Source organism: Actinia tenebrosa, unplaced genomic scaffold, assembly GCF_029948245.1.
Source record: "Actinia tenebrosa isolate PJP-AT-01 unplaced genomic scaffold, QUT_ActTen_1.0 PGA_scaffold4__44_contigs__length_22323623, whole genome shotgun sequence".
NCBI classification, from domain to species: Eukaryota; Metazoa; Cnidaria; class Anthozoa; order Actiniaria; family Actiniidae; genus Actinia; species Actinia tenebrosa.
The window spans coordinates 3,087,071-3,097,868 of NW_028292581.1; the positions used below are offsets into that span (position 1 = coordinate 3,087,071).

The following is a 10,798-nucleotide window of genomic DNA, read 5'->3' on the forward strand; positions in this document are numbered from 1 at the left end:
TGGGTATGAATTCTTTTTTTTTTTCTCCTTTTTTCCCTTTTGCTTAATATTCAAAATTTTGCTTATTTTTGACACTAGGATGAATGTAAAAGTCAGGAAAAATACTAGTTTGTTCAAGCGTTTAATATTTTGCGAGCAGTGACGACTTGAAAATGAGCAATTTTCAATTGATAATAAATGCAAATTTAGCGATAACGGTGGTCTAGGATTTATGCGATGTAAAAAAATCCTTTTGATGAATTTCGATAAAATAAAGTCATTTTCATTACTTACTAGTAATTACCTTACTATGGTAAAAGTTTGAGGGAAAACTATTTTCTGACCCGAAATGCAGTGGGCCGCTTTTACAGAGACTGCCTCTTAATAGGCTAGTATTTGCAGTAGTCGTAAAACATTACTAGAAATTCTGTACAGTCAGCGGATTATATTGCAGGCGCGTTTTTGTCGTGAAACTCCCTTTTACGCATGCGCTTATCAATTTCAAAATGGCGTATGTTACTCGGGTTGGAGATTCAGCTAGTTCGGCGGGTTTACCTTTGGTATGGAGAAAGTTCTGTCCAATTTGTCGTTTATCAGTAAGTATAATAGTGAAGGCAATTAACCCGTAAAATGAAAAATATTAGTCAACGTGTAGTCAAATGGACACAAAAGAAAACAAAGGAATTAAGGTTTACTAAATTATAGTGTGTTAGTCTAATAACTATTGCACGGGTTTAATGACTTCACTCTAATAGTGTTCTCTTATAAAGTGAAGGCATCTTTAAAACCCTTGAAATAAGAAATAATTGTCAGGCATTAAATTACTAGTCAACTAGTCAAGTACGCAAAAGAAAACTATGGAATTATGGTCTATTAATGTGCAGGGCTGTCAACTCTCCCGGATAAGCCGGGAGTCTCCAGATTTTGGACTGTATCTCCCGGTCTCCAGATTAGAGTCTCAAATCTCCCGGATAATCCCTGAAGCTGACCATTTCTTGTGAGACTCGACTTTCACAACCATAAAATTCCAATTATTTTATGTTCTTTGCGTTGTTTTACATCGTTAACAAAATCAAAACGTTCCTCATAAACTGTTCTTGCAAGCAGGCCATTGTAATGTAAGCGAAAATCTGATTGGTCAGAAATAAACCAATCACATCAAATGTTACAAAGAGAAAGGTGTCTTTTCGCGCGCTTTTTGACGAGCTGTGACGTCATGTCCCTTCCCTATCAATTCTCCAGATTTGAATATCTCGGGGGTTGACAGCCCTGAATGTGTATTAGTCTTACTGATCTATTGCAAGGGTTTAGTGACTTCACAGTCTAACACAGACACTCCAGTACACTAGTATAGTATTGATATAGATAACACCTCAAAAATACGAACAGGAAAATGCAAAAGAAATATGGCACGATTCCCATCGAGAAAAGTGTGATTTCGTTCGTCTTTTTCTGTAAGCCTCGCTTCCAAGAGGGATCTAGCTAGTGTAAAGCCTTGGTGAAGCCGAACGAATTCTCATACGGCACTTTCAGAACAAGGTGTTTAAAGTAAAAAAGAGAAAGATGAGAAAAGGAATTGCAGGTTTCTGATTGGACAATCATACTCTGTTCTACTCAGCTCATCAAAACATAGTTGATAGAGATGACGCGAAGAATAACAGACAAAGTGACAAGAGATGAGTCGCCAAAACTCAACTTTGCTATCATGACACATTAAAACGAAAATCTTTTGTTCTTGAATCAAATTGTCATGTGGCAAGTCGTATCGTTAACCAGTGCCCTACAGAGGACCTAAACTGAAGGAATCCAATAACTCTTGGGGCTCGTTCTTGGCAGTTTATTCAGTTCCACTGCATGTGAAAGAAAATTAAAACGGAGTGGGATTCAAGAAGAATCTTGAATTAAATAAACGATAAACAATTGGGAATCATAAAAACGAAAACCCATTGTTACTGAATCATACTTACGCCACCCCTCCCTTTGAACACCGACACACTAATGCAGGTCAGACGGCTCACCCTGGGTAAACTTCAAATTAGGGGTTTGGGGTACTCTCTGGCAGTGTTTTATATACCATGTTTTGGTCGTTTCATATTATGTAAGTATATATTTTTCATTTTCTATTTGAAAACCAGTTCTAGTGCTGAAAATGTATTCATTTTGCATTCATATCGTTTATTCCTTCGCTCTTTTTTATTATTGAATTTTATGATGACGCTCATAGATAAGTTGAAATCTTTTACATTTGTCTTTATTGGTTAAAAAATTTTTTTACCACCTTCTATTGTACGTACTTTTATACAGTGGTGAACTGGGACCTAGGCATGACTTAGCGTTTCTGCCCACAAGGGTTCCTGGTTACGATTAACTTTTTTATTTCAAGTTGGCGAATGACCTAGAAAAAGCTAAAGAAATGGAGAGTACTGATCCCAAACAGGCTAAGAAATCACTTTATTTTATAGGTAAACATATATATAACGTGATAATTGTATTTTGCTAATTGTGGTTGTATTTTTTGGGTGTGGTATTTGATGGTAAACTGAGCGAATATTGAAGCTTCTTAATTGAAAGCATTCCATGTGATGTGTTTATGTCAGTGTGGGAAATTTTCACCAGCTTTTTGTATTTTTTATCATTCAAGTGAAGTTAAATATTCCCATGGAAGATGATGAGCTTGTGAAAATAAAGGAACAAGCTATCCTAATTCTTGCTTCGTTGCATTCCAAGACATCCGAAGCGGAAGGTTTGTCTCTTTTTTATGGTGAAAGCTTACTCGAGTATGGTTCAACTTGATTTTTTATTTTCACATTTTCTACTATTTTTACTATTGTCATTTTATTTTCGGTTTACAGACCTCGGTGGACTTATTAAGTTCATTAGACCATTTCTTCAGTCGTTTTCCAAAGCAAAAGCTGCTAAACTTGTCCGTACCTTGGTGGATTGTTTTCTTGACATGGAGGCTTCTACTGGAATGGAGGTCTGTACTTTGCTTCAATGCTTTGAATAATTATAAATATTTAATAACTGTGATTCTCTGCACTTCTCACCATACGGATAGGCAGTGAAGAAGTCCACCCCTCCCCCTGTAGATATGAAAGCGTATACGGAATATTAACTTTTAAAGAACGAGGCATATGTTAAAGTGGATACACGGATATGCCGATACACAGTGAAGAATACCACCCCTCCCCTTCATATTTATATTCTCACACTTCAGAAAGGACAGCAGAGCCTGCAGGGTTTTAAACCCCCCTCCCCTCACTCTTTACAAGAGTGACACCTTAATTTCAGGGCTTGAAATAATGCCTGACATGTCCGCCCAGAATTCGAACTTTTTTCCTTGCTGGTGGCCAGTAACCCTACTGTAAGCCAGAAACGAGGTATGACTGAGCTAAAACTAATTTGGCCAGTCATCATGACTTGGGACATCTGTCAGTTATTTTAAGTGCTGTAATTTCTCATAGTTTGAGTTCTATTATGCAACAAAAGAGAGGTTAGCCCCCACTTAAAAAAAGTGCTCCTTAGCAACTCCCCTCCCTCCTTCCCCGTCACACACACACCCACACTCTAAAGAGTGGTCTGCTGTCCCTGCTTCAATTGCCAAACTGTAAGCTAAATGACATTCCCAATTTACAAGGTTTCTCATTCATAAGACCATTGAAAGGCAAAACTTTCTTAACCTACCCACTGGTTCTTTTCTAGTTAGCCACTCTTTTGTCAAGTTTTCCAAAATTACTGTACATTACCCCCTCCCCCTTGAAAAATGCTGAACACCCCAACCAATGCATAATTATTTTGAAGTCACGCTCAGGGTTAAAATAAGTGCCTGTCAATGGTTGACAATGTCTGCCAAAATTAGAACTTGTCCAGTAAAATCTTTGACTTGCAAGCCATTTTGACCAGTAACATTGAGCCAGAATTGAGGTATGGCTGAGCTAAAACTAGTTTTGCCAATCATCATGACCAGTGACTGACCAGCTTTTATTTTAAGCCCTGTCATTAAAGCCATATGACATGCCGATGGGTTATCACTCATATTATTTATGTTACGATATACAAGATTTTTTGGGGTTTCTTAATAGTAAAAATGAATTACCGATAAATGATCAAACAGAAAATAAAACAACATCACTTTATACTAATTATTGTAAATTTGTCAAATCCAGGTTGAACTGTGTCTAGAATGTATAGAATGGTCAAAACAGGAGAAGAGAACCTTCCTAAGACAAGCTCTAGAGGTAATTACATTCATTCAGATCAAAGGCTGTTTTAGGGTATTCATAAAAATTGAAGGTATTTTCAGAAAAACGTAATTGGTATCAATAGCTAATGGCTACATCTTTCATACATTGAAAAAAAGATGGAACTAAAAGAATTAAATTATTAAATGAGAGATATTTATATGTACCAAATGACTTACGTGTACAGTACATGACATTTAATCTTTCTCTATTTTCAGTCAAGACTAATTGGGCTGTACTTTGATACCATGAATTACACTGAAGCTCTAAAATTAGGTAATAACTACTGTTTTTGTTGAAATTCAACCCACAAGGCTTGATATCTCATTTGCAAACTAGTATTTTGACAGCTGTCTATAAGAATTGAAATAAAACATATCTCAAGGGAGTTCTTAGACAAAATTAAAGATTTTAATCATTTAATCCTTTATCTGAAATATTTAATTCAGTCTTAAATCTCTCTCAAGGTATTGTTTTTTAATTTTATTTACTGTATGTACATGACTGTATCCTTAACATTGTTTGTTTGTGAATGCATAACAGATCTCCCACCGACAATATTTTTTGAAATTAATGTATATGATACTGTACGCTGTAGCTTTAAAAGACTTCACATCACTTATGCTAAACTCGAGAATTTATTCCCAGGTTCTAAATTACTAAAAGAACTCAAAAAGTTGGATGACAAAGTACTCCTCGTTGAGGTGCAGTTGCTGGAGAGTAAAGTTTATCAACAACTTTCCAATATCCCAAAGTCTAGGTAAATACCATTAGTGAAATTAGTTCACAAATTTAATTTTCTCATCATGTTAAGCAAATAGTGTTTTGAAATAATGGCAGTTTTCTGATGGCCAGGAACTCTGGCATTTTTGGCATTATTCAAACCTCCAAAAACTTGTTAAAAATGCACAAAATTCCACAAAGAATCACATACAGTAGAAGACAAAGGATAAATAATTCAACTAGATTATTCAGTGCTTAAAATGAATAAAGATGTTCAAAGTAATTTGAATCGCTTAAGATCACAGATAACCCAAACAATGGCTAGTCTGTCCTGTAGGCATGCTCAAAACCAGTTGCAGCCAGAGCCTTTCGTTTCTTAGCATATGACAAAACCTTTATGACTTCAAGAAGCCAAACTCAAACTATATATGTTTTCGGGTTATTCAACATCTTACCCCATGTAGAATCGATATATCTGTGAATATTGTCAGAAAGGAGATAGGCACTTTAATGTTCTTCATTACTGACTTTAATATTGGTCTATTTTTTAATAGAGCTGCTTTGACCTCGGCAAGAACAACTGGAAATGGTATTTATTGTCCACCAAAGCTTCAAGCGTCTCTTGATCTTCAATCAGGTACCAATAGTTCTTATTTGATATACTATATCTTATTAATGTGATTATGCCATGTTACTTATGTAATTTCTCTGTACAAGGTATACTACATGCCGAGGAAAAAGACTTTAAAACAGCATATTCATACTTTTATGAGAGTTTTGAGGTGAGTCAATCACAAGGGTTTTAGTATTGAATTAGGAGTTTCTAGTAACCATTACTGTAGAGCTTAAAATAACGGTCAGACATCTGACAATGTCCACCCAGAATGGGGACTTGTCTGGTCAACTTTTTTGCCTGCCTGTCATTTTGACCAGTTATGTTGATCCAGAAATGAGGTACTGTATAACTAAGCTAAACCTAATTTGGCATGTGATCATGACCAGTGACTTACCGGCCGTTATTTTAAGCCCTGTCACTGTATTATGCAACCAAATATCTCTCGATCAAACCACATTTGATGGGGAGAGAGCCACAAGATAAAACTTGTTGCAATTTTGAAGCACCAATACAGGTTTATATTGACAGCTTTCAAGAAAATATTTCAAATTGGTGGTTCAAAATTGCAATAGCTTATTAAGTATTGGCACAAGAGTATATATGCCTAACTCATTTTTAACCTTTTAGTTATTTGTGAGGGCCAGTTCTATCCTTTTAAATATTTTTGTATTTTTGTAAGTTGTATCTTAAGTCAATCTATGAGGTATAATCGAAATTGTAAATGCTTTCCAAAGAAGCAAACTAGTTTCCCAGTAGAAATTTGATAATACTTTTTCCATCATGAGTTCCATTAGCTCTGACAGTGGTCAGTGTCTCACTAGCAAACAGTAGAAGGTCTTGGATTATTTTATGAGGAAAATTAGCTTGATGAAACATAATTTAATCTCTAATAATTCACCAAAGTACAAAAACAGGTATTTGTTTCCAAGTGTTTTTCTAAAGTTCTGTTCTCATCCATTTTTTCATCTTTTTCTACTTTGTAGGGGTTTGATTCTATTGACAGTCCCAAAGCAGTATCAGCGTTGAAGTATATGTTACTGTGCAAAATTATGCTTGACAGGTAAGTGGGACGCCTGACATCTTCATGTTTATACTTCACACTACTGATGTCATGCTGTGCTGTAACAGGGTCTGGAAGGGTATTTGCCAGATAAAACAGATAAAATGAATAGAATTTAGCACAGAATCCTGAAAACTAGGGGGGGAAATAGAAAACTGGATATATGGCATTAGCCATGACTAGGGAATTGGCGAATTCGATGTCCAGGATGTGGGATTTTGCTTTCTGATCCTTGGGGAAAACATGAAAACCGTTAATAAATAATAAAAAAATTCAAACACCTTTGAATACAGCTGTATGTTAAATGTGGTTGTCGCTTGCAATTAATGATGTGAGATTTCAGTGACAGATACAGTGTACAGTATTGTACCAGACCCTTTCCCACCTTCCAGACCCTGCTATAATGATAACAAGTCTCATAATTAGTGACTACTGTACCTATATCCATTTTTCTATCCCTTCAAAAGCTTCCAGACAACACTGTGATTTCGGCTTCCATCAATACCAAAAATGAACAATTTCAGACTATTGTTTATTTAATAAATGTCAATCAAAAAAGAAGAAAATGGACAGTGTCCAGGTTGTAGAAACTTGCTGTAAAAATTGGTTTGCTAAAATTTATTACATTAATGAGACATACTGTAATTTAATCATTTGAAAATTATGCTTGTTTTTGCAGTCCTGATGATGTTCAGTCTATAATAAGCCGTAAACTGGCACTAAGATACTCAGGATCACAGGTAAGCCATCAAGTAATACTGTTTAGTAAAAATACACAGGTGATTATTGAAAATCTCGTGCATTGATTGGTCGAGAAACTCACACTATCACACGATAATCACCTCCAGCGATAATCCAAAATGGCGGCCAGCCACTTTGTTGCTGTTACCGGAAAAAAATGTCTTTTATCTTCTTCTATTTTTTGAAAGAATCACCTGTGTATTTAAACTAAAGCAATTATTTGCCTCATGCTCAGTGAATATCAGAGAATATTTTGAAGGCTCACATCTCGGTAAATATTCCCCGATATTCACTTCGCCTTTGGTGAATAATTGTTAAATAAAGATTTAAGTACTAAAATGATGATAAATATTGAGGGAAGGCAATATGTTATATGTAGATTACTTATAATATTTTATGAAAGGTTGTTATTGTGACCTTGAAATGATTTTTATATTTCTTGTAAGAGCACATGTACATATTTTGTCATTTAAAACATGGCTCCATTACTATTAATAATAAAACAAAACCCCTTGTACCAATCATTTACATCAGCACATTTACTTTGTTGTTGTAGCTGATAGCCATGAAGAGTATAGCCAATGCAAGTCACAACAGATCACTTTTAGAGTTCCAACAGGTAGGCTACAAAAAACACTGACCACGTACTGGAAATAAACTTTTGACTGAATGACTAAAAACATTCATTGAATACATTGTACATGGATATCAATAGTTTTTTTTCCTCCAGGCGTTGACTACATACAAGAAAGAGTTGACAGATGATCCTATTATACAAGTAGGTGCAACATTAATAATTCTTTTAAAATAATTTGCACTTATTAATTTTACCAGGAAGCTATTACTGTATTCAACAGAGAGCTTATTCTGTCAAATAATTGCTTAGTATAAGGCAATGTGGGGTGATGTTATGAGTGAATTCAGAAAGTTTGAGTTGATCCAAGTTTCCCATTGGGATTAAAGGTAATTTTTTTTTGTATTGTGACACAGGTAACCCAGTACAATATGTTATCACCATGTGGTTCACCCCTTCCCATTTTCCTCAAACCAAATGGGATGGACTTTTTTTGTGCAGCAACCATGCTTGAACAATATATTTCACCATGCGTAGCCTCTTATAATTCAAGTCCTTGAAAATATATTGATACAGGTCTAACAAAAGTTTTGTTTCTCATGAAAATTAACATGGTTGTCCTGTGATAAAGTCCATGTATCCAAAAGCTGACAAGCAAAAGTAGAACAGATATTTCTTCCTTTTGGGAGGAGTGGAAGAAAGGGGGATTCCTTTCGCAGGTGGTGGGGGAAGGGCCGGGGGAAGAAAGTACAGAGTAAACCCTGGTACGTTTGTTCCTTATCCATTGATAATTAAAATGCTGCTTATTTTGTTTTCAGACTCATCTTGATGCACTTTATGATAACCTGCTCACTCAAAATTTACTAAGGATTATTGAGCCATTCTCAAGAGTAGAGGTGCGTAAAACCCTTACCACAGTTGTTGTCATAGATACCTGTAGTAAAGAGTATGTCCCCATTAAAGGCAATAACAATTTACATTCTTTCATTTTTAGATTGAGCATGTTGCAAAGCTGATAAACCTACCTCAGGTAAATGACTATGATACATATGTGTACATGTACATGCATTTGTTTGACTTTTTATTGTCAAATTCCTAGTATGGTTCCCAGTATCATGACTTTTTGTTCTCAAAGCATCATATTTTTTAATGTGTAATTCCCTCCCCCTCACATGGCCCTGTTAGGCCCCACCAAGGCCTTACTTGATTGGCAGGGCCAAAACCCAGTTCTAACAGAAGTTTAAAAAGCAAAGGGTCTTGATACAAGGGATTTTTCTGTAAATGATCATGCGGGGACCACAGAGAGGACCTCACCCAACTCATCCAACATAAAACTCTGCTTGTTCCTGCCTGAAACTATTCATAACCTGGTTTTGTGTGTTGTACGTAGGAAGGAATATTGTGACTATATGTTATAAGCAGAAAGAAACACCACACAGTACTTCTCTTTTAACAGTGCAATGTCATTAAACGTTTTGTGTCTTTTTTTCTCAGGATGTTGTTGAAAAAAAGCTTTCACAGATGATCCTAGACAAGAAACTACATGGTATGATACATGGTATCCCGCTCCTCTCACTTATTTAATAAATAACAGGGTCTGCAGAGCGGAATTTTGAGCATAATTAATTTTAGGGGCTAACGACTGCAGAAGGTGGATACCCACAAAAAATTTTAACTCAGACCCTAGGAAGTGCGCGTTTCTAGTGTTTTGGGGGTAATTAACAACATATTTGCATTGGCTTTTGATATTTTAATTAGCAAACAATATTAAAAATTTGGTGGCAAAATAATTAGGAGGGGGGGAAAGCTTTAGCACCCCTGCCCTGAACAAGTGTCTTGTTTTTCTATTTTGATTTTTTGTTTGAGTTGTATCCATATTCATATGTCTTCTCGTTTGAGCTGTTAAAAGAAATGCTGTGTACATAAAGACATGGTTTGAAATGAGAAAACATTGTGCCCAAGCTAAAATAATCTATTGCACAAGAACTTGAAGACAGACTAAGAAACATCGATAGTTTAGGCCGTCGCATGTGTGTTTCCCTAACATGTTTGTTGTGGTTATTTCTAGGTATCCTAGATCAAGGTTCTGGAGTATTAGTAGTATTTGATGATGCTACACCAGACAAGACTTATGAACACACATTGGATCTTGTACACCAGATGGGTACAGTCGTAGATGCTCTCTACACCAAGGCTAAAAAATTATCTTAGAGTCACTTGGACCTTCTTGTCTAATCTGTTGTCATTATGTATTAAAATATATCTCTGCAAAGATACCTGGGTTTATAAGAAGATGTATAAACAAAATTCTGTGTCCTCATAAAAAGCCTTTTTCTTTCTGTAAGTGATACGAAGAAAGGCAGTGTGTACCTCAACCAACTAAGAAGATCATCACAGCCATGATTTTTCCATTGACTTTTTCATTAGAGGACCTTAGCCTTCTCATTGTTTAGAAACCATCAGTTCTAGACTTGCCAAGTTTCGTATATCATCAGCATTATTTATCCTTTCAGGGTTGTAGCGCACTAGAGCAAAACCAAAACTTTTTTTTACAATGTAAAAAAGAGAAGGATTGAAGAAAGTGTTTTTTCATTTTGAATCCCAACTCCTTTTTCTGAAACCGGATCTTGTGCCTTAACGCCACTGCCTGTGGCCACGTAAAATCACCTCTACATTTTGCATAATTACTATAAAAAGAGTCTTCAACTTACACCTTAATCTTCATTCTTTTATGCTTTCTGTGAATATATTCGTAGTGTCCTACTCGGTCACAGATTTCGGATCTCCAACTGACAACTTTTTCAAAAATAGGTGTATACCCGTGTCCATGAACATTTTCACCCCAATAGGAAATAGGTTTTAGA

The 10,798-nt window shown here is 35.7% G+C and overlaps 1 protein-coding gene across 2 annotated transcripts; it reads left to right on the forward strand.

Moving 5' to 3' along the window:
* The first annotated feature begins 483 nt into the window (after window positions 1-483).
* Window positions 484-10,208, forward strand: LOC116290977 (26S proteasome non-ATPase regulatory subunit 11A). 2 transcript variants are annotated; one of them, XM_089037043.1, is made up of 17 exons: window positions 484-575; window positions 2,363-2,441; window positions 2,621-2,722; window positions 2,832-2,956; window positions 4,146-4,217; window positions 4,439-4,496; window positions 4,869-4,980; window positions 5,498-5,580; window positions 5,661-5,725; window positions 6,543-6,619; window positions 7,299-7,359; window positions 7,917-7,979; window positions 8,091-8,138; window positions 8,753-8,830; window positions 8,929-8,964; window positions 9,429-9,480; window positions 10,003-10,208. In XM_089037043.1, the coding sequence occupies exons 1-17, from the start codon at window positions 486-488 to the stop codon at window positions 10,143-10,145; spliced, it is 1,344 nt and encodes a 447-aa protein (XP_088893169.1). In that variant the 5' UTR covers window positions 484-485; the 3' UTR covers window positions 10,146-10,208. The 2 variants fall into 2 exon arrangements, with proteins under 2 accessions (XP_088893169.1, XP_088893170.1); XM_089037044.1 differs by lacking the exon at window positions 2,363-2,441.
* Window positions 10,209-10,798: the final 590 nt, after the last annotated feature.

Excerpts from the sequence above, each read along its gene's own strand:
- LOC116290977 (XM_089037043.1), top strand. The coding sequence starts at position 486 with ATGGCGTATGTTACTCGGGTTGGAGATTCAGCTAGTTCGGCGGGTTTA. Across the intron at positions 4,497-4,868 it reads CACTGAAGCTCTAAAATTAG|GTTCTAAATTACTAAAAGAA; the intron begins GTAATAACTACT and ends ATTTATTCCCAG. Across the intron at positions 5,726-6,542 it reads ACTTTTATGAGAGTTTTGAG|GGGTTTGATTCTATTGACAG; the intron begins GTGAGTCAATCA and ends TCTACTTTGTAG.